Raw genomic sequence first — 23,023 nt, 5'->3', positions numbered from 1 at the left:
TGGGACTTAACTGAAATCCCATGAGAACGCGGGTCAGCACCATGGGTAAGTGGCCTCCCATTGAAAATTGAGGTGATTTCCCATGGCGCGGGATGAACACCATGGGAGGGCCTCTCCATGGTGTGAACTTTCTCATGGCGTCGCTATTCCCATGGGATGGAATTTCTGCCCGTGCGTTGAAGTCTCCGTCTAATTTTTACGTTTAGGTAATATCATGTCAACGGTGACTTGTAGACAAAATCTAGTTGCAAAATCGGTTGTATCGTGAAAAGTTCACCTTGAGCGGACATTAATGTGGGTGATGACCCTCGCAGACGGAGGCTCTTCATACAATGATCTTTCTAGACACTCTGTCATGGCAAGGAAGTGCTCCCATGGGACACACCATGGGGCATCTCCCCATGGGTTACTCAACACCATGGGAAATGGTGCAAAAAATCAATGGGATATCTTCCCCATGGGAAAAATCGACCCATGGTGTCCCATGGCGTCCCATGACTCATGGGATGCTCCATGGGTTTTTGGGACTGGGCATTTTTCTGATCAAGGTCGAAACCATCCTGATCTTCGTGATCGCGCTTTCGGTGGTGTTGGTTGAGAGTCCGACCGTGGCGGTCGAAAGTTCTTCCAAGGTCCAAGACGCAGCACATCGACGGCGTCCCTCCTTCGACCACTAACTGGGAACTTGAAGCTCCTTCCACCAAATCCCGGCCCACCGACTGAACTGCCTTTTCCGCGCATTGCGCCCGTCCTCCTGTAGGCGGTGTCAGTGACAGACCGGACACTACCAGTGTGGGGGCGGAGTAAACTGGAACGGAGCTAACACCACACTGTCACGTGGCGTTCTACCGGTACTTCTTACCGCAGCTGTCCAGGGTTGTCCAGCTGTCCGTGGCCCCGCCTGTGATATGCAGTGCCGTTCGCGGTCGACCGCCGAGCCTCTTGGCAGCTGGCTGCCGCAGAGACCGCAGGCACTGCACTGTCAAATCAGGTGTGGAGAACTCCACACTACCCAGAGCAGAGCGAGATTATGACTCTCCACACCTTCGAGAGGTAAGTTAAAGACCCATGCCGGCGTGAAACCAAACGTGGATAACTCCAATCTTGTGATGCGGAGGTGTGGAACTTTCGGTCTCCGCACTTGGGAGTGCAGAGTTTGCTGTCTCCACACTCGAAGTGTAGAGTTGTCCACGTTTGCACCATGCAAAGAGATGGGAGCTCTGTGAGCTACTTCACTTTTGAAGTGTAGATGCTGCTAACTCTGCCTTTCCAAGTGTGGAGACTTACGCAACACCAGGTAGTGTGGAGTTCTCCGTGTTTAGTTTCACAGTGGGAGTACACTCCAAACACGCAGCGTGGCACTACCGCGCTGCAGTGGACTGGGCGCACTCCGCAGCGGCCCGCGGCCCACGCCGGCCCATGCCGGCCAAGGGCTCCGAGGGCTCCGAGCTCAGAGGGCCCTCCACCCCGGCTAATTCCCCTCCACTCTGACCGATTCTGACGAGCCGGCCTCTGTGAGTGAATGGGGCTGTTGTCGGCGGCTAATTCTCACGGCAACTACACTGACTGCTGCGTGCGCGCGGCTGGCGTGGCTGGCGTGGCTGGCGCGGCAACAGTGCTCTCCAGCCCCCCCCTCCCTTCCCTTTTGTTTGCTGGCTGCTTGGTTGCTCGACTCCACAACATCTTGCTCTTCGTCTGGCAGTGTAATTCGGATGACCTCCGCCAGGGCCAGGGGGTGTGCCGGCCCGCGCGCTGTGGTTCTCGCTCGGCGCGGGAGGAGGGAGGGGGAGCAGCGGTCACTATCCCCTAAAGCTGGGCTACTTCACACCACCATACATATATATGCTAATGTTCCTCCCGCCCGGATTTGCATCCTCCGGCCGAGACCGGCCTAGGCCGCGCGCCCCGCTCCACCACACCGCACCACACCCCACCCCGCCTCACCCCGTCCCGCCCCGGCCCGCCCCGGCCTGGCGGCGGGTTGGGCCCGTTGGGCTGGCCAGCAACACGTAACCCAGCCGCAGCGTCCCAGTCGTATTGCGGTCCACGGAATGGCTCCACGGCGAATTGAATTTTCAAAATTTGAACGGGGTGCCTCGGTTTGAGCGGCCGGCCGTGTTGCGATGCCTCGCCGGGCCGTGGTGTGTGCCTGTGTGTGTGTGCGTGTGTGTGTGTGTGTGTGTGGCGTGGCCAGCAAAGTTTATTGAAGCCTGTTTGATCTCCATCAGATAGCATGCGAGAGCGCGCGATCCGGAGCCAGACACACAGGTGTCGTCCTGCACGCTTTGTGTGGCGTGCATCTGTGTGTGTGTGCTGTGTGTGGCGTGCGTGTGTGTGAGAGAGATCGTGCCCCTGTTGGTCCCCTGTTAGTCTGGCGCAACAAAAGCCGTGTTGGTGTTCCTCTCACGGTACGGCGGCTGCTCTATCTTCGCCTTCCGCTCCTTACGTCCATTCCTTTTTATCAGCCCCCCCCCCTCTTTTCCCTCTCCTCCCCCTCCCTGCACGGTAGCGTATTACCTTGGTGCTATTATTCCAATTGCCGATATCCCCTCGCCCCCCTCCCCCTCGAGAATTGTTGAAGGCGTGCCATTTCGCGCCATTGGCTACTTCTTAAATCTCCCGCCGCAGCGCTGAATAGGCGCGCCCTGCGGGTTCATTCCGAGAGGCGACGGACTGTCTCTCTCGCGTCCACGCGGGCCGCTCCACGAGTGCGAGAGAGAGAGGAGCCGCCCCACTCGGAATCGGTCCGCAGTGTATATATACACACCCGGGGCGCCTTGCCGCCTCGGGCCCGCCGCAACCACCGCGGAAGGGGCTGCTGATTTTTCGCTGGGGTGAACCGGGGTGGGGGAGGGGGAGGAGGGGGCTGGCCGGGCGCACCACCTGCGGGGGCTTTTATCTCGCTGGCAGTTTGCCTGCCCAGCTCGCGGCCCACAATGTACGGGGCGCCTCCTTCGGAACGCGCAGGCCGCGTGGCCGCAACAACAACACAATGACGACGACGATAACAAAAACAACAACAACAGAATGATGACGACGACAACAGCAACAAAAACAGAATGATGACGACGACAACAACAACAACAATGCATTGCTCTTCGAACGGGGAATCCATTGGTGGGGTCACACGTTCGTTTCGAATCCTATTTAGCGACTCTGGAGCTCAAAACGCATCCAGAATTTTTGCCGCCTCTACTGGTTTTCTGGCCCACTGTGGATTGGCCCTGGGCTACGGATGCACCAGCACCCGGTGTGTCGTGCCGGCGGCCCCCCTTGTTATGCCGAAGTACAGCCCAACTCGCGACGTTCTCTTTGCAATTCGCAATGCGCTCCACGGGGCCGCCCTGCCGGGGTTTGCCTTTCGGCGCTTTCGGGGTTGTTTCTCTTTTCTTTTTGCTTTGACCGGCTTTGACGACCCTTTTTTGTGCGGCACAGTTTTTCTATTGTCGCAGACACACAGACAACCAGACGCACACAAGCGTGCAAACCTACGCTAAACTCACCTTCTCTCCTGCTAGCGCCTGCTACACCGTTCGGAGTAGGGCGTAACTCGTTCACACCCCGTTAGGGCATCGTCCTTATACCTTTGTTTTACCATTTCGAGTGCACCAGGTTTGGAAGGGCGGAGAGGTGGGCGCACTGGCGCCGCTCCTTATGGCCGCCGGAGAGCCAGGTGGACCAAAGCAGCGCAAAGCGTAGCAAAGCCCACTGTTGCGACTGCGATGAAAAGTTGACCAAGCCAGCCAGGCAGTCCGGCCCGATGGGCACCGTCGACGGCGTGGTGTTGCAGTGGCGTGGCCGCCACGCCGCCATGCAGTGTGCCGCCGCTCCCTCCACCCGAGACGATTCAATCGACGGCCGGTTTCGTTTTTCCTCGTTTCCTTTTGTTTGGTTCTTTTTTCTCCCGACCCCAGCGTCCCGCGCCAAGCCGCATCTCCCCCGCCTCCCCCGGAACAACGCGCATCAACGAATAAAGGTGATTGATAGCAGTGGTGTGGCGGGGCGGGGTGGGGCGTTATGGTGGCGTGGCGGGTTGGGGCGGGGCGGGGCGTTCTGTTGGCGGCCCCGCTCTGTCCAAGTTGCGTCGTGTGGACGCGCCATGTAATCGCATCCTGCTGCTGGTGCTGTAGCCCCTGGCCTGCCCAAGGCGGTAGAGGCTCTCTGATGTCCTCCTTCCTGACTTGCTTGTCCACGTCGCGGCGCCCCGCGGTCGTGCCCTCACTGTGAAGACACCGAGTGTCGAGTCCTGCAATCTCTCTCTACACGTCCAAGCTAGTGTGGCTGTGTGTGCCGCGCCACTGTTCTAACGCTGTTTCTCCCTCTCTGTTGCAGGCGTCTTCAAGTTCATCAAGTACCTCAATCGTGAGTATGCTCGCGGCGGCCCCGCGGCCCGACTCCGAGGCGGTTTGCCTGCTACACTGTAACCCTAATTGCGCCTGGCGGTGCGCTCAGTCGCCGGCCTGGAAATTGTGTTTCGGCAGTTTGATTGCATTTAAGATTAAGTCGTTAGAGTGCCCCGCTGTGCCATGTCAGTGGCGTGGCGAGGCGTGGCGTGGCGTGCCGAGGCCCCGCACTCCCCCCGCCGCGTCCGGATCTGGCGGAGATGTTCGCCTTACCGGTTCCGGCCTCCTGGTCTCCGGTTTCCGGAATCCGGCCTTGAGTCGCCGAGCGGACGCCGCGCGGCTCATCGCGCTAAGTGGGATTTGGCGCGGAGGGAGGGGTGGGGGAGAGGGGCACAGGCCAATTTTTTAAAGAAAAATGAAACGAGTTGGGGTTGTTAGCGAGGGGTGACCCACTGTAAAATTTTGTGTACAATGATTGTGTGAATGTGCAAGAATGTGCAAGATTTCTGGAGTTTTTGCCACACATGTTGCCTACTTACAGGCGTTTTTGGCGCCTGAATGTGGAATGTGGTCAAATTTTGTACAATGAATGTGGGAAGCTGTTCCCCCCTCGGTTGTTAGCCTCAGTTGACCCACCATGGAAACAATGAAAAGAAGTCGATACCTCCTAGCAACAGACACGTACTTCGGGCACGCTTCTCAAAACTCACGTACTTTCGGCAGCTTGTGCAACAAACACGCAGTTTCGCCATTTCTAGTCAAAAAGCACGCAGTTTCCGCATTTTCGTCCTGGCGGGCACGGAAATGCATTTTGGGTATTTTTCATGGTTGGGCTAGTGAGGTACAGTCACTAAGTCACCATTAATAACCTCAAAACGGTTTCAGGAGTGATCTGCATTGAAATATTACAGGAAGTTTGGAGGTTAAAGGTGGGCCTATATTTAACGACAGATCGTTCCTGAAACCGTTTCCAGGTTATCAATGGTGACTTAGTGACTGCACCTCACTAGCACAACCATGAAAGTTACCCAAAATGTATTTCCGTGCCCGCGAGGACGAAAATGCGCAAACTGCGTGCTTTTTGACTAGAAATGGCGAAACTGCGTGTTTGTTGCACAAGCTGCTGAAAGTACGTGAGTTTTGAGAAGCGTCTCCGAAGTACGTGTCTGTTGCTAGGAGGTATCGAAGTATTATTGATAGACTGCAACGGAAAACGCTATTGAATGAGTGGAATACCTCAAGGAAAAACCCGAAGGAAGACAGAAATTTTTTTTTTTTGGCGAATTTCGTTGGTATTATGGAGAATATCTCCACCATAATATGTAGGTGCAGCCTTTCACTGTAAGACATTTACAGTGTGAATTTTGAGAAGAATTTTGATGAATTTTGATGAATTTTAGTGAATTTGAAACGATTGGTGGATTGGCTTCCTCTGCCTGCACGACATGTTCTTTCCGTTCCGCAGACCCGCCCGAGATCACGGTGCGGCCGCGGCCCCAGGTGGTGCGCGCGGGCGGCGTGGCCTTCTTCCTGTGCGCCGCCAAGGGCGACCCGCCCCCGCTGCTGCGCTGGCGGCGGCGCTCTCGGAGCGGCGCGGCGGCGGCGGCCGCCCTGACGGAGCGCGCCAAGGTGCTGCGGCTGCCCGGGCCGCCCGGGCCGCCCGTCGGCGGCAAGGTGGCCTCGGCGGCGGCCGGGGGCGCGCGCCTCCTCCGCATCCAGAACGTGCAGCCCCGGGACGGCGCCATCTTCGTGTGCGTCGCCGAGAACAGCGCCGGGGACGCCGTCAGCGCCGAGGCCCAGCTCACCGTGCTTGACGGTAAGTGCCCTCGAGGCTGCCCCACATCCGGGTTGAGGAACAGGAGGAGGAGGACGCCACTCAGGCCCCGCATGCAATCCACCTTGCATGTTCCCTACCAGAGTCTTCGACGAGGAAAGCTGGCTGGACGGTCGCGGGTTTTGTACGTTTGTGTGTGTGTCTGTGTGTGGCTGTGTGTGTCTGTGTGTGAGCGAGCGAGCGCGTGCGTGTGTGTGTGTGTCCGTGTGTGTGAGTTTACGGCCCTTTTCTCGGCTTGTACCTGATGTGGTGATCCCGCCGGGCCGCTCTGCGCTGCTGGTCATACATCATGCACTTATGTCTGGGATTTCACGAGTGCCCCCCCTCCAGTCCGCCTCGGCGGCTCGGGCACGCGCGTTGCCGTTGCCGTGCATTTCTCGCTGGAGGTCGTCCCAGCCGGCCAGACACGGCTGGCTGACACGCCGGGCACGGCACGGCTCGGCAGCGTCCTGTGGGGAAGCGGGTCCCCAGGCCGCGATTGTGCGCCGGCCGGCAGCAGCGTATTGTGGCGCGGGAGCGGCGGAACGCAGCAGAGCCAGCCGGGCGAGAGAATCCGAGAGTCGTTTCCTTCGCTCCGTCTCTCTCGCACTCGTGAGGTGGCCCGTGTAGGTGCGGCAGAGGCGGATCGGCCAAAACGGCCCTCGGAATCAGCTCCTGCGGCCTGCGGGCGCAGCAAGCGAACCGGGCCGGCGAGCTCGTCGGGGCCGCGCGGCTCCAGAGCGCGCCTCCGCCCTCGCCGCAGAGATATATAGCCCGGCAGGGTGAAAACGGCCCAGGTGAAGCCACGACCTCACTTTTATCTTGAGACGACCTCCCCCCCCCCTGCCCCTCTCCCCTGAGGGACCTCTCCTCCCCTTTCGCTGCCTCATCCCGCGCCCTGCCCTCGGCAGCCCTCCGCGCGGTGACTTGGCGGTGGCGCAAAGTGCTGACTAATTGCAGTGTTAAGGGTGACCGACAGCGCATCAGGTAGTCGGGGGAGGGGGGAGGGTGGGGTGCCACCTGGGGGCCTGCCCTGCGCTGCTGCGCGCCGCGGCGGAGTTCATTACGTCGCGGAAGGATGGCGTCCTGCCTCTGGCAGAAACTAGGGAGGCGGGGCAACACCGCCAATCTACCATCGGCGGCACATACGATGTTGCAACGGCGTGCTGTAAAGTGGTGGATCCAGATGCGGCCTTTGAGGGGGGCTTGGCTCGAGCCTATCATTTAGAAGAATTTCATGGGTGGTCAACTTTACCCACTGGCGGCCCAAATTTCCTGTCTTTACGGTAGTCTTTTTGTGTTTTCTAAAAACTTGAGTGGTGGCCCTTCCGCCGTAGGCTCGAAATGCTTGTCCATGTTCTGAGAGTGCGTTGTGTTGACAGGCAAGGGCCTGCCCGGCTTCCCCGTGGTGTCGCCCGCCATCTCGGACTCGCTGACGTCCCGCGTGGTGGAGGCGGGCCACTCCGTGGTGCTGCCGTGCTCCGCCACCGGCAACCCCTTGCCCACCATCGCCTGGCTCAAGGACGGCGTGCCGCTGCAAGCCCTGCACAAGCTGGGCGGCCGCGTGGCCGTCATCAACGCGCCGGGTGAGTCGCCCTGCCGCCCTGCCTTGCGGGACCGAGAGGCAACTTTGTGTCTAGCGCGGCAAAGCGTGGTTTTTCGTCCGCTTTTCAGGCGGATGATCGAGGTGCCGTGAGAGGGGAAGTCACCCCTTCGCCTCCCCCTTTTTTGTGGGTGGTTCTGCACTGGTGTTCAACGAATGTGACTTCATGAACTCTTTAATGTCATGAAGTTCGACACGTTCTAACGACTATGACGTCACATTCGTTCAATAACAGTCCCTGATGGCTTCGCGCTGACTCCGTTTGTTTGTTGCTGCTGCAGGCCCCTCGGGGTCCCTGAACGTGTCCGCGGCCAAGGAGTCGGACCAGGGCCGCTACGAGTGCGTCGCGGAGAACACTGTGGGGTCGCAGTTCAGCGCGCCCATCCAGCTCTACGTGAAAGGTGGGGAACGACCTGCGTGGGACTCGAACCCGGGACCCGCAGACTGATTCTGTCGCTCCGTGTCTCTCGCACCCATGAGGGGACGGCCCGTGAGTGCGAGAGAGACAGAGCGATGCCGGGCGGCCCGTCGTGACGCCGTCATTGCGTGTGTTTGCAGTGCGCCGCGTGCAACCCTACTTCACGCTGCCGGCGCCGGCCGAGGTCGAAGTGCAGATCGGTGCCCACATCAACCTGACCTGCGCGGCCTCGGGGACCCCCATGCCGCGGCTGCGCTGGCACCTCTCCAAGGACTACGCGATGCTGAACGACCGGCGCATGGACTGGCCGATGGCGGACCAGCCCCAAGAGGACCAGGTGAGACGGCTGCAAGACAGTGCTGCTTCTTTTTGTCGCCTGCTGTGCCTTTTCTGAGACGTCCTTGCCGTCGGTCTGCGCCTGCAGGACTACCAGGACGAGGAGGACAACGAGCTGCTGCTGGTGCCGGAGCACGTGCCGATGAACACCGAGGAGCAGGAGACGTCTACGCACCGCCCGGACAGGGCCGACGGGACCCTGGGCGCCGCGTCGGTCGTGCTCAACAACATCAAGGAGAACCTCAACTACACGTGCGTCGCCACGTCTGCCCTCGGCGTCATCCACAGCACCACCAGGATCAGAGTCCAGAGTGAGTGCTCTCTGCTGCCGGGCCGCCGGCCTTCGCGCTGTCAACCCGGAGAACGCCACGCACAAATTCTCTGCTTTCGGATGTGTGGAGTTTGCAGTTCCCTCCAAGTGCGGAGACTGCAAATTCCGCACCTCCCGATTGGTTTCACAGTGTGTGCCCGGGATGATCCGCTGTGTGCGTCACTTGCGTCTCTGTTGACTCAACTCTCTGCCCACAGCGTTGCCGGGCCCGCCGCTGGCTCTCCGCGCGTATGACGTCACCGCGACGTCGGCGCGCCTGAGCTGGCGCAGCCCCGCCGACGAGCCGCGGGAGTACGCGCTGCAGTTCCGCGTCAAGGGCTCGGCGGCGGCCAGGGGCTTCACGAAGGGCTCCGGCGTGGGCGTGGCCGGCGGCATCTTCCAGGAGGTGAAGGGCGTGAGCTCGCTGCATTACACCCTGCGCGGGCTGACGGCCAACACCAAGTACGAGGTGCGCGTCGTGGCTGTCAACGCCCTGGGCAGGGGCCCGCACTCCGAGCCGCTGGCCTTCACCACGCTGCACGCCGAGGACTCTCCCTTCGACGTCCCTCGTGAGTGCCGCCTGCACTGTCAAACCAACACCTCCATGCCCCACTCTGTGAACGTGTGGAGTTCGCAATCGCCACACCTCAAGTTTGGAGTCACTCGCACTGCACACAGCCTCTGTCTCTTGGCATGGTGCAAACGTGGAGAACTCCGCACTTGCAGTGTGGGAACTGCAAACTCTGCTCTTCCAAGTGCAGAGACTGCGGAACTTTCACGCCTCCGCATACCTAGTGCGACTGCTGCTCTTTCCGATGTGGCCACTCCAGCCTGATGGCGAATGCATTGGATTGGAAGCGTGGATTGGCTTTCGCGCGCTTCTTGCACAATGGATGAAAATAGCCGGCCTGTCAGTCAACTGTCAGTCAACGAAACTGGTAGAAAGGAACCAGAAATACGAGTAGGCGACCCAGTGCAGCCGACATGATTGTAACTGCGCATGCCGTTCTAAGGGGGGAGCAGCACTGTTTTCGTGCACTCTGAAAGCCTTACAAACCTTACTTTGTCTTAACAAAGTATTTTGAGCATAAGCTTACAAAGAAAATACTTCGTGATTTACGAACTACTTCTTTCTATGACAAACTTAATTGGTTTGAACCATGTACGCTAAAAATACGTCGTAGGGTTTTAAGCGTGTGTTTTCGCGGTTTCTTGAACCTCCATGAATCAATTTAGAGTGACGTGGCGCCTTCCCGCAGAAACGGAGGAGGCGCCGCGCGGGCTGCAGGTGCGTCCGCTCAGCTCCACCACGCTGCTGGTGCAGTGGGACGAGCCGCCCTCGCCCAGTGGGCCGGTCAGCGGCTACCGGGTCTACTTCACGACGCACCCGCTGCTGCCGCTGCCGCTCTGGAGCCAGCAGTCGGTGGACGACTCGCGGCTGTCCACCGTCTCGGGCCTCACGCCGCACCAGGTGTACTGGGTGCGCGTGCAGGCCCTCACCGCCGTGGGCGCGGGGCCGCCGTCCGTGCCGGCCCTCGTCAAGACGCAGCAGGGAGGTACGCACGGCACTAAGCCAGTGTAGAGAATGCCTCTGGAGACTGCAAACTCTGCACTTTCAAGTGTCGGTTTCACAGTGCTCTGATCCCCTGCCGTCTTGCAGTGCCGGGGTCGCCGAACAAGTTCCGGCTGGCGAGCGTGTCGTCGTCCTGGGCGCGGCTGGAGTGGTCGCCGCCGTCGCCGCTGGCCGAGGACATCGTGAGCTACGAGTTGTACTGGAACGACACGTACTCCCGGGTAAGCGCTACGCCACTGGTAGTGGCTTCCTCGTGTGAATCCGCGGCGCGGCGGACAAGACAAGTCCACGGCGGCCTGCTCGCGCCGCACGTCACCCTCGCGTCTTTTTCACGTCCTTGCCTCCGCTCCGGTCCTGCAGGAGCGCCACCACTTGAGCCTGTCCCCCGGGAGCCGCGGCGCGCTCCTGGAAACACTATACCCCGGCTCCATGTACGTGGCCTGGGTGGCGGCGCGCTCGCCGCGCGGCGAGGGCGCGCCCACCACCCCGCTGGCCGTGCGGACGCAACCCCTGGGTGAGTGACAACGCGGCAACGCGGCGCGCCAGGAAAACCGAGCGTGGAGAACGCCTCACTTCCTGGTGCGGAGTAACGCTCGGCGATTGGACGTTTGGGGTGGAGTGAGTGGCTCACCGAGCCTCTATCTCCTGGCAAGGTCCAACGCGGAGAACCCCCCCACTTGAAGTGTGCTGTCTGCAAACTCTGCGCCTCCAAGTGCGGAGTCTGCAAACTCCTCACCTCCACGCACTCGTGTGAATTTTGTCAGAATGTCAGAAACTCATTCTGACATTCTGTACAACTCAGGCCAACAATATCAGAAGAATGTCAGATTTCAGAAGTGCGCGGTCAGTTGATCAGGATTTCAAACATGTTTCTGACATTCTGACAAAATTTACACGAGTGCTTGCTCCCACAGTGTACTAACGGACTGGTGTTGCAGTGCTGCCGGCGCCCAAGGACATCAAGACGTGGCCCATCAACACCACGGCCATCCGGCTGGAGTGGAAGCCGCCGACTGCCGGGGCGAACCTGACGAGGGGCTTCGTCGTGCTGCTCGAGTCCAACCAGGTACAGTGTGGCGGCGCGCTGCCCGCGCGGGCCCCGCGCGGGCCCCGCAGGCCGCAGTCTGTCCGCTGGCGGCGAGGCTCGTGTTTCACGCGCCTCACGACGGCCGTGCCTTGCGCAGGAGGACGCCGTGCCGGTGGAGGTGGAGGTGCCGGCGACGCAGACGCAGGCCGAGGTGGGCGCGCTGCAGCCCGACACGGAGTACGCGGTGCGCGTGGCGGCGCTGGTGCGCGACACCCGCGGCACGCTGAGCGCGCCGGACGCGGTCCGCACCCGCGGCGGCGTGCCCGCGCGCGGCCGCATCCACGCCCGCTTCCTGGCGCGCAGCTCCACCGTGCCCACCACCACCGCGCCCTCCGCCGGCAAGCGCAGCCCCGCGCCGCCGCTGGAAGTGACGTGGCTCATGCCACCGCAGTCCGCCACCCCCGTCATCGGCTACCGCCTCCTCTACGGCCCCGTCGGCGACCCCGCCCCCAAGGAGCTCCTGAAGAACGCGGCGGACCAGCGCGCCATCCTGGATGACCTGGGTGAGTGGCGGGACGGACTGGGTCCATATTGACACTTTTGGAGCCAGTGACAATGTCCGTACAATTACCATTCTCGCAGGATCACACTAGTTTGCGCAAATATTTTACCAAGACATGCTTATATTCTCGGTGTCTTGGTGCTTGCAGAGCGCGGCGTGCAGTACGAGTTCCGCATGGCGGGGAGGACGCAGGCGGGCTGGGGGCAGGACGCCAGGTTGACGATGTGGATGCCGGAGGGGCGGCCGTCGGGGCCGCCCACCAACGTGACGGTGTACTGGCAGGCCGCCGGCGTGCTGGCCGTGACCTGGGATCCCCCCGAGACGCTGGAGCGCGGCGGCAACGTGACGGTGTACACGGCCTCCGTCACCAAGGCCGGCGACTACTCCGGCTCCAGCCCCACCGTCATCTTCGCCCGGAACGTGTCTGCCATAAACCCCAAGGCCGTGTTCGCCGGGCTGGAGGACGGCGTCGACGTGGACGTGCAGGTGCAGGCGCACACGTCGCAGGGCGCCGGCCCGGCCTCGCCCAAGCTGACCGTCCGCGTGCCGCCCTCGCCGGCCAGGGCGCCGCTCAAGGTGGGCGCGGCGGCCACGTCGCAGCACAGCATGGAGGTGTGGTGGGAGCCGCTGCCGGTGCGCGGCAAGCTGCTGGGCTACCAGGTGCTGTACACCACCACGGCCGTCGAGGACCTGGACGAGTGGCAGTCGCTGTCTGTCGGGCTCACCGAGTCCGTCGAGCTGGTGGGGCTGGAGCGGCTGGCCGAGTACGCCGTGACCGTGGCGGCCCGGACGCGCGAGGGCCTCGGCCACCTGTCCAGCGCGCTCACGGTGCGCGTGCGGCCTACCGAGGTGCCCGTCGACCTCAGGGCCTCCGACGTGTCCACGCACGGCCTCACCCTCAAATGGGGCCCGGCCATCCAGATCAACCCGCTGCACTACCGGGTACGTCGGTCCTACGAATACACTGACAAACCACTTCCTGGGGCCGAGTGATTCTCCACACTTTGCGAACTTTACTGTCGTCAACACTTCAAGTGCGGACTAGTATCTCACAGAACCCCTACCTCTTTGGCAAACTGAAAAAATCGAGAACTTCCCACTTGTGGTGTAGAGACTGCGAACTCCCAAAAGTGTGGATTTCTCCCCAGTGCAGAGTGGTGGTAACGCGTGGTTCTGCCCGCAGCTGTCGTGGGACGCGGTGAAGCTGTTCGTGGACGCGCAGGGCATCACGCAGACGCAGCTGATGCCGCGCCGCGACCTGCAGCTGGACAAGGCCCAGCGCATGTACCAGCTCACGCAGCTGCAGCCCTTCACCACGTACCGCGTCAACCTGACGGCCGTGCCCGCCGACCGCGCGTACCGCCCGCCCGCCACGCTCATCGTCACCACGCAGATGGCCGCGCCGCAGCCCATGGTGCAGCCCGCGCTCTACGGCGTCGTGTTCGGCAAGGAGATCCAGGTACGCCGCGCGCGCGGTGGTCCCGAAGAGTGGCGCAGAAAGAAAAATCGAGACGCTTTTCGAGCTCCAGAGTCCCTAAACGGGACTCGAACCGAACGTGTGACTCCACCAATGGATTGCTCTCTAATCGAGGGGGTCACACGATCTGTTCGAATCCTTTTTAACGACTCGAGCTCAAAAGGCGTCTAGAGTTTTGGTCACCTGCGCCTCTAAAGAGTGTGTGCACGAAACATCTACAGTTAAACATGAAATTTGCCCGGATTTCAAATTGAGAACTCCACCTGAAGTTGTCTCCCCTCTGCGTCCCGCAGGTGATCCTGCCCCAGGCCAGCGAGCAGTACGGGCCCATCTCGCACTACTACCTGGTGGTGGTGCCTGAGCCGATGCCAGTCGTGGAGGCCCCGGAGCGACCGGACCGTCAGGACGCACCGCCAGTGCCGGTGCCGGCCTACTCGCCGCCCATCCCGGACACGCTGCTCACCTCCCACCTGGAGCGCGCGTCGCTGGAGGAGCGCGAGGCGCCGCTGCGGCCCTACATCGCGGCCAGCTTCCCGCAGCGCAACATCCCCTACACCTTCCACCTGGGCAACAACGAGACCTACGACGGCTTCCGCAACAAGCCGCTGCGCAGCACGGCGCGCTACCGCATCTTCATCCGCGCCGTCGTGGACACGCCGCAGAAGGTAGCGCACCGCATGGTCGCGGACGGGGATCAGACGCACAGCGGCACGCCGGGCCAGAAGACCGAGCTCCAGAGCCGGTAAATGGGACTCAAACCGATCGTGTGACCCCACCCGACCCAACGAGGAATCCATTGGTGGGGTCACACGTTGGGCTCCAGTGTGCTCGAGTTCTGTTTAGCGGTTCTGGAGCTCAAAACGCGTCTAGAGTTTTCACCGCTGGCGCCGGTCTTCTGGCCCTCTGTTTACTGAAGGTTGCTCACCTTTAGGCGGGCTGCTCTGTGGTTTGCCTACGTTCAGTCCCAAGAGAAAAAGGGATGGGGTTCATGACCTGCGTACCCGCCCCTCTGGGTACGCGCCTTTTGTGAAACAGAGGGCACTACGCTCGAGGGCTGCAAGGGAGTCTTACCGTTTGCTTGCCGCCGGCTTGCCCCTTTCCGCAGCACCTGTACACGTCGTCGCCGTACTCCGAGCCGCTGTCCTTGTCCATGCGCGCGGTGCCCCCGGGCGCGGCCCCTCGCCGCCCGGACCCCAGCGTGCCCGTGGAGCGGCAGGGCGGCGTGGCGGTGCGCGGCGGTGCGCGGGCGCGCCTGGGGTCCCCGGGGCTCATGTGGCTGGTGGGGCCGCTGGGCGCCGCGCTGCTGCTCTGCATCCTGATGGTGGCCCTGTACGTGGTGAGGCGGAAGCGACGGCCCGCCAAGGCTCCGGACGCCGAGCCGGACGGCCCGGCCACCAGGCCGCTCATCGCCAACCAGGGCGTCGACGGCCAGGCGTCCGTCTCCCACGCGCACTCGCCGGTGGCCTCCGACCCGGTGCGCGTGCGGCGGCAGAACTGCCAGACCGCCGCCATGCAGGCCCACCCGCCCGTCCCGGTAGCCAGCCTGGCCGAGCACATGCGCGCCCTGCGCGACGCCGGCGGAATCTCGCAGGAGTACGAGGTGGGTAAACCCGCGGTGTGAGGCCACCGAGTTTGACGGTGAGCCTCACAGTGGGCTAGAAGACCAGTGGAGGCGGTCAAAATCCCGGACGCGTTTTGAGTTTCACGGTCGCTAAATGGGACTCGAACCGAACATGTGAACCCACCAAACGGATTGCTATTGGTGGGGTCACACGTTTGTTCGAGTCCTGATTAGCGACTCTGGAGCTCAAAACGCGTTTAGAGTTTTGTCCGCCCAGCCTTCTGGCTCGTCTGGCCCACTGTGCGCCTGGGTGTCGTCCAATAACACCCCTCGCCTGCCGCCACCTGCCGCAGAGCATCGAGCCCGGGCAGACGTTCACGTGGGACCACTCGTCGCTGGAGGTGAACCGCGGCAAGAACCGGTACGCCAACGTGGTGGCGTACGACCACAGCCGCGTGGTGCTGAACGGCGACGAGCCGGGCGCCGACTACATCAACGCCAACTTCTGCGACGGCTACCGGCAGCGCGACGCCTACGTCGCCACGCAGGGCCCCATGCCCAACACGTTCGCCGACTTCTGGCGCATGGTGTGGCAGCTGGGCGCCACGACCATCGCCATGGTGACCCGCTTGGAGGAGCGCACGCGCGTCAAGTGCCACCAGTACTGGCCCGAGCGCGGCTCCGAGCAGTATGGCCAGTGCCAGGTCACGGCGGTGCTGCACCAGGAGCTGGCCCACTACACCCTCAGGACCTTCTCGATCAGGCAGGCAAGTGCTGTGTGGTCTTACTTTCCCCGTCGATTCGCGCCCAGTGCCCCGGTCTCCGAACTCGGTTCACGCTTTTGCCGTGGAAGAGAAACGAGTCCTGTCAGTACCCGTCGCTACGTGGCCCGCCCTCGATTTCCGGCAGCAGTGCAGCCGCTTGTCATGAAGTGACAACAAACTGGTAGAGTTCACTGGACGCCCTGACAGAGAGTGAGAGAGAGAGAGAGAGAGAGAGAGAGAGAGAGGGGGGGGGGGGAGAGAAAGAGGGTGACAGGGAGCAGAGTGTGTGTGTTTGTGTGTGTTAGAGAGAGAGAGAGGTTGATGGGCTGCTCGTTACAGGAGGGCTGCCCGCCGCGGGAGGTGCGTCACCTGCAGTTCACGTCGTGGCCGGACCACGGCGTGCCCCCGTACCCCGGCCCCTTCCTGCTCTTCCTGCGCCGCCTGCGCGGGCTGCGGCTGCAGGGCTCGGCCGGGGTGCTGCCGCCGCTGGTGGTGCACTGCAGCGCGGGGGTGGGCCGCACCGGCTGCCTCATCGTGGTGGACGCCATGCTGGAGCGGATGCTGCACGAGAACACGGTGGACGTGTACGGCCACGTCACCTGCCTGCGCTCGCAGCGGAACTACATGGTGCAGGTGCGCTCTGTTCGCCGGAGTGGGGTAGTAGTGCGTTCTCGAATTTCAACTGGGAAAATTTGCTGTGCGATACCTTCAAAAAAAACCACCAAAACATTTATTTAAATTTGTGCTTAAAAGAAAGTGGCCCTTAGTTACTGAGGACCTTCCTCCGTATGTTTCTTACTCTTCTCAAAATTTTACTCACGCTTTTCTAACTTTTTGTCATCTACAGCATTCATAACATTAATTGTGTTGTTTCTCCTGAAAATTTGTTAAAAAATTGTTGTCCCCTCTTTTCCGTTTCCTGACATGTCATGGCATGTCCAGACCGAGGAGCAGTACTCTTTCATCCACGACGCGCTGCTGGAGGCGGTGCAGTGCGGCCACTCGGAGGTGCTGGCCAGGGACCTGCAGACCAAGCTGGAGGGCCTCGAGACCCCCGTGCACGGCCCGGACGGCACGCTGGTCACGCCCATGGACCTCGAGTTCAAGGTACGCTCACAACACCCGGGACGCACCGACTGCACGCTGGGAGGCCACACTGTAACAACCAAAAGGCGCGGATACAGAAGCACCGGTCTCCTGGCCGCGTCTGGTCTGGTTTGCCGGCCGCGTTCCTGGCAGTGGATGTGACGTCATCGACCCGCCTGGCCGGCCTGGCGCCACAATTAGCTCTGACAGTGTGCACTCCGCAGCGCCTCAACGCCATGCGGCTGCCGGACGCCACTTTCTCGTCGGCCTCGATGGAGGCGAACCGGGGCAAGAACCGCCTCGCGCACGCCGTGCCGTACGACCACGCGCGCGTCATCCTGAGCGGCATGGGCGGCGAGCCCGGCGCCGACTACATCAACGCCTCCTTCCTGGACGGCTACCGCTCCCGCAACGCCTACATCGCGACGCAGGGCCCGCTGCCCAACACCGTGTCCCAGTTCTGGCGCATGGTGTGGCAGCACAACGTGGCCATCATCGTGATGCTCACCAAGCTCAAGGAGCAGGGCCAGGTATGTGTCCCCATACCGCCACACTGTCCAGCCGAAAGTGGGCAACACCACACTGCCCTGTGCGGAGTGATTCTGCATTTGGACGTGTGGAGTTTGCAGCCTGGAGTTGTTCACGTTTGCGCCCTGCCAAGAGACAAGGTCTCTGCTGCTCTACACTGCAAACTCTGCTCTCCCAAGGCGGCTGCAAATTCCACACCTCCCCAAACTTGGTTCCACAGTGCAGTGGCTGGGTTGCCCGCCCACTCATTGCCTGCGCTGCTTTGCAGGACAAGTGCACGCAGTACTGGCCGGCCGAGCGCGCGCTGCGCTACGGCGCCGTGCTGGTGGAGCCCCTGGCGGAGTACAACCTGCCCACGTACACGCTGCGCGAGTTCAAGGTGAGCGACGACGTCGAGTCCCGCACCATCCGCCAGTTCCACCTGAGCGACTGGCCGGGCGACGCCCTCATCGACTTCATCGGCCAGGTGCACAAGACCAAGCAGCAGTTCGGCCAGGACGGCCCCATCACCGTGCACTGCAGGTAGGCGCCGTGGCCGCCAGGGAGGGAAGGGAAGCTCGGCGCAGGCGGCCCAACCATAGCTCCAGAGTCGCTAAGTGGGACTCGAACCGAGTGTGTGACCCCACCAATGGAGTCCTTGCCGGGATTGGTGTGGTCACACGTTCGGTTCGAGTCCCATTTAGCGACTCTCACAACCCGTGCGGCCGCCTCCACCGGTCTTCTGACCCACTGTATGCCCCTTCCCCGCTCATGCTCGCCGTGCGATCGCCGTGTTGCAGTGGCGGCGTGGGCCGCAGCGGCGTGTTCATCGCGCTGGCCTTGCTGCTGGAGCGCATGCAGTACGAGGGCATGGTGGACGTCCTCGGCACCGTGCGCCTGCTGCGCTCGCAGCGCCCCTCCATGGTCAGCACGCTGGTGAGTGAAGCCTACGCAGCACAATCTTTTTTTTTTTCAATGTTGCCTCGTGACTTCCTGTTATACCAAGTATGGAGAACTCCGCCCTTCATGGTGCGGAGCAATTCTCCGCACTTTGGACGTGTGGAGTTTACAGTCTTCACACTTGGAGCGTGGATTAGCGGTAGACTGCAAACTCTACACTGCAAATCCCACACCCGCACATTGAGTGTGGAGCCAGGTTACTCGGTTTCGCAGTGTGCTGTTTGCTCAACGCATCTTTCCATGTTACAGGAGCAATACCACCTGCTGTACCAGTCTTCACTGCAGTACCTGGGCTCCTTCGACCACTACGGGTCGTGAAGGCGAACTCCACTCATTTGAGAAAGGCGGAAAAGAAACTGAAAAAACTTGATTGCCAATGTGGAAATGTTGCGTGCCGAGGGACGCGCGGCGTACGTTTAGTGGTTTAGTAAACCAATTTTGTGATGATCGCTCCTCGGAGTAAACCTAATGGTTGTGAGGACTGACAGCCAGCCTGCCGTGGCGTTGGCTGCTCTGGTGCCCTATGGCGTAGTTTAATACATATTCCCTGGCAGTGTGCGCCAGCCCTAACCCAGCATGATTAAACATATCATAGTTTTAAGTACTTCATCCTCTGCTACGTTTTTTGTCCCAGACCATGTTGGTCTACCGCTGTTTCTTGTTCACATGAATGTGGCCCCCTCCCGAAAAGCTTTCGATTGTGTCGATAGAACTACTTGATGGTTTGAATGTTGTGATTTCTTTTCGTTACGAATTATTGGACAAAGTCTTAAGCGAGTAAGTAGATGTTTGGAAATTCGGTGAAACGTTTTAATTTGGACAACGCATATGTGGCCAGCAATCAATTGCCACTCGCTGTGTACCTGTGTTACGTAGAGTGATTCAAATCCTTTGCTGCCATTTTATTTATTGTTACGAGTTGTGCCTATTTTTGTAAGCCATCAGGCATACAATTGTTTTGTACATAGACTGTTCACAAATGACTGAATAAATTGAATGAATGTTTTACTTTTTAGGTGCGGTACTTGGTGTCTCTTTTTACTGCTTCTCCTTCCCCGACAAGATAAACTCACAATCACGAGTGCCGGGCGACTCCGGCGAACTCAAATAAAAGTTGGGAAAGCTATCCCGGATTGGGGATGCTCCGGATGCGAGACGCCTGGCCAGACGCAGACGCCACGGCACTGCGAGGCTGGGGTATCGACGCGCTGGCAGGCGGCGGGTAGGGCCAGTGGGGCGCGCAGCGCAGGGAGTATCTCCGCAGTGACACCTGTTGACGCCTCCACGCCCCACGACCAGCGCGTGGAGTAGAGACGCTTCCGTCGCGCGCGTGGAGTAGAGTACGACGACACTGCCAGCCACCGGTCTGGCGAGACTCCATACCGCAGGGCTACGCGCGTTGAACGGCAGATCCAGCGAGCCGGCCTAAGGGGGGGGGGAGCACTTTTTGCCCACGTACAGTGGCGCAGCGAACTTATTTGCCTACCTTTCAGGCGGCTATCTACACTGAGATTCCAAACGCTATGAGTATAGCGGTGCAATACAGCTGAGATATCGCACCATACGTGCAATGCGTCAGCCATATTGCATCCCGAAAATGCCCTATGCTAATGCATGGGAATGGGGCACCCAGTGACGCTATACTCATAGCGTTTGGATTCTCAGTGTAGGGGCTAGAGGCCACGTGTGTCTTGCCACACACCCCTACCACCACCACCCCGATCCGTGCCTATTGGAGGAGAGAGAGGGAGAGGGAGAGAGAGAGAGAGAGAGAGAGAGAGAGAGAGAGAGAGGGAGAGAGAGAGAGGGAGAGAGAGAGAGAGAGAGGGAGAGAGAGAGAGAGGTGCTGACATGGCCTGGGGCGCGCTCCGACGCCTTCCGATTTAGAGTGACGAAACAGAAACGACTCGAACCTTTGTCCACACTGCATCGAGCGGCCCACATTCGTCTCCTCGCGGCCCAAAGTACAGTGTGTACGCCACCTTTGCCACCGCCGCGGTGAATACGTGGGGCCGAGAGATAACATTTATACCCTCACTAACTGGGCACGATGGAACGCAGCAATTATGCCGAAGACGGGAATGAAAGAACAACCAACTCAGGGGAGTCCATCAAAACAAAGTTTCGACGCGTACCTTTGGCAGGCCGCCGGCTCGCCGACTCGCCCAACGCAATAAAGAACGAGGGATATTATTTTTGAAACTTTGTTCCGGTGAAATTAAGAAAACTTGGAAAAGTTGGGGTCAGTGGGAGCGCCACCCGGCGGCTGGACGGGGAGGGCCGGCCCCGCGTCGCCCTGCAATATCGGGCGAGTGCGCTTCGCAGCTTCGCAGCCCGGTGCCGCCAGAGCTTCTTTGTGAGGTGCTGTTGGCTCTGGCGTGGCCGTGCCGCGTTGCTGCGGCCCGGTGGGGAATAAATTTATTGGCGAGCGATAGCGAGCCCATGCCGTGTTTGGGGGTACCAAAAAGTGACTGGTCGTGCGTCTGTCTGTCTGTCTGTCTGTCTGTAACTCACTCACGTTTCTCAGCAACTACCGCACAAATAGTTTCAAAATTTCGCACCGGAAGGCTCCTAAATCTCCCCCAGGGGGAGTTTATCTTATATTCACGATTACTATTGTTTGAAATATTCAAAACATCTTTTTGAATTAGGTTCTTAGCGTGGTTAGGTTGGCAGTGGTTGGCAGCTCGTAGAAATTTTTTCATACTTGCGGCCGCGACTCTCAAATACGGGACTGGCAAAACATTGGCAAATAAAACAAACTAAAGAGCAGAAGGGCTTAGAAGTGAGTACGGTCATAGTTTTTCGATATTTAGAATGATTGAAACCCCTCCGGAGTGTCAACTCAGTGAAATACGGAAAATGAAAGTGACAATTATTACGCGTTTCGTCCGTCCGTCCACCCCCCCCCTCCCCCGCTACAGGGGAAATGTTTTAGTCAGTGGAGTGTTTTGATAATTGCAAGAATGATTTGGTCTTTTTAACCTTTGTTAGTGTTTTTCCATTTATATTCTCAGACACTATATTTTTTATTTGTTTCTTTGCTCAATTACAAGTTAGAAAATATTTTAATACATTCTATAAGTACAAACCAGATGCTAATCTTCCCAAAAATAAATAGTCTTTGCTGACCCCTGGCACTGATTCTGGGAAAAGGCTTCATTGCAATGCTGTGAGTTTACTATAGTACAAACCTTAAAAAAAAACCATATGATGAGTGAGTGTAGCGCATTCAAGGTTTGACATTGACATCAGATTCAATGAGACGATTCACTGACTTGGTCATATGATTTCATGAGACGATTCTTTAACTTAATCATACATTGTCTGCGACAACTGGTAATTTGTGTTGGTCAGGGTTTTGAGTTTGTTTTTTTTTTTAATTTACTCAGAATGTTAGGTAAATACTTTTGCTAAACTGTTTCAAAGATTAAATAACACACCATGACTATCATTATCAATAAGATAAACTTGCATTTAGCAATAAGTGGCCTCGACATTGGATTCTATGACACGATTCATTGGATCTGACAGAAGGTCTTCTCCGTAAAGTAGTTGAAATCAGCCTGCCTGTAAATATGTCTCTTTTTAATTAATGCAGATAAATCAATAGAGTTAAATCCACTAGTTTAAACTAAAAGGGAGAAAGGCTATTTAGGTATTACTAATAACATTGCGTATTCATAAGTTCAGTAACAAGGAGATATCGAATGGTAATTGAAGTATTTGTGAATCGTATTAAGCAATTCAATGCTGGCTGTTAAATGTTACTCGACTGAGTAACAGGGTCAGGGTTCGTGGCATGACACTATGAACAGGAAACGCTCTTAAGAAACCTAACAACTGAAGACCCATACTTTCAACTAGAATTACATGATTTCCTCGGTGTTTCATTGCTGTCTGCAGTATTTGGTGTGCTGATCACAAAAATGACTTCCAATTTCATCCCAGACCTTAACTTTTCCAAATATTTACCAATTTTGGACCAAAATTTTTTCATCGAGTTTTACATGGGTTTTCCCGCAGTTTTTGGTGTGCTGATCACGAAAATGACTTCCAATTTCATCTAGACCTTTACTTTTCCAAATATTTTCCAATTTCGGACCAAAATTTTTTCATCGAGTTTTACATAGTTTCCTGCAGTTTTTGGTGTGCTGATCACGAAAATGACTTCCAATTTCATCTCAGACCTTTACTTTTCAAATATTTACCAATTTCCCACCAAAATTTTACATCGAGTTTACATAGTTTCCTGCAGTTTTTGGTGTGCTGATCACGAAAATGCTTCCAAATTTATCTCAGACCCTTTTCTTTTCCAAAAATTTACCAATTTCCCACCAAATTTTTACCGAGTTTTACATAGTTTCCTGCAGTTTTTTGGGTTTTCTGGTCACGAAAATGACTTCCTTTCATCCCGACCTTTTTTTCCCAAAATTTCCAATTTGTCCAAAATTTTAAAATTGGTTTCACATTGACCCTGTATTGGCCTTTCTTTGCATATATTCTTCACCATCTTCTACAAGAATACAGACGCATCGCTCGCCTACTACGCGCCCAAACAAAACGGCGCGTACCCCTAGTTAAAGTGCTGAAAATGAGGTGCTTTCTGGTGTGCCGCCGAAAGGAGGCGGACGGGGTCGGCTCAGCGCACCGCTTGGCCGCCTGGCCTTGCGCCTGGCGCCG

The 23,023-nt window shown here is 58.5% G+C and overlaps 1 protein-coding gene across 1 annotated transcript in view; it reads left to right on the top strand.

Annotated features, from left to right (window-relative positions):
• Positions 1-19,355, top strand: part of LOC117651146 (tyrosine-protein phosphatase Lar) — a 94,437-nt gene extending 75,082 nt beyond the window's left edge. Inside the window, exons 3-26 of the mRNA XM_034394948.1 lie at positions 4,333-4,362; positions 5,809-6,159; positions 7,539-7,742; positions 8,041-8,160; positions 8,318-8,514; positions 8,602-8,824; positions 9,042-9,392; positions 10,083-10,379; positions 10,484-10,617; positions 10,757-10,910; positions 11,335-11,462; positions 11,581-11,607; positions 11,827-11,986; positions 12,134-12,927; positions 13,169-13,444; positions 13,756-14,127; positions 14,568-15,062; positions 15,377-15,790; positions 16,127-16,420; positions 16,730-16,894; positions 17,098-17,403; positions 17,670-17,923; positions 18,181-18,316; positions 18,590-19,355. Coding sequence (XP_034250839.1) covers positions 4,333-4,362; positions 5,809-6,159; positions 7,539-7,742; positions 8,041-8,160; positions 8,318-8,514; positions 8,602-8,824; positions 9,042-9,392; positions 10,083-10,379; positions 10,484-10,617; positions 10,757-10,910; positions 11,335-11,462; positions 11,581-11,607; positions 11,827-11,986; positions 12,134-12,927; positions 13,169-13,444; positions 13,756-14,127; positions 14,568-15,062; positions 15,377-15,790; positions 16,127-16,420; positions 16,730-16,894; positions 17,098-17,403; positions 17,670-17,923; positions 18,181-18,316; positions 18,590-18,658 — 5,951 coding nt within the window. The 3' untranslated portion in view covers positions 18,659-19,355. The remainder of the gene's footprint in view (positions 1-4,332; positions 4,363-5,808; positions 6,160-7,538; positions 7,743-8,040; positions 8,161-8,317; positions 8,515-8,601; positions 8,825-9,041; positions 9,393-10,082; positions 10,380-10,483; positions 10,618-10,756; positions 10,911-11,334; positions 11,463-11,580; positions 11,608-11,826; positions 11,987-12,133; positions 12,928-13,168; positions 13,445-13,755; positions 14,128-14,567; positions 15,063-15,376; positions 15,791-16,126; positions 16,421-16,729; positions 16,895-17,097; positions 17,404-17,669; positions 17,924-18,180; positions 18,317-18,589) is intronic.
• Positions 19,356-23,023: the final 3,668 nt, after the last annotated feature.

This window comes from Thrips palmi, unplaced genomic scaffold, assembly GCF_012932325.1.
Source record: "Thrips palmi isolate BJ-2018 unplaced genomic scaffold, TpBJ-2018v1 HiC_scaffold_5, whole genome shotgun sequence".
Taxonomy (NCBI): domain Eukaryota; kingdom Metazoa; phylum Arthropoda; class Insecta; order Thysanoptera; family Thripidae; genus Thrips; species Thrips palmi.
Note: the sequence above shows the minus strand (reverse complement) of the source record. Positions and strands in the feature narration are given on the sequence as shown.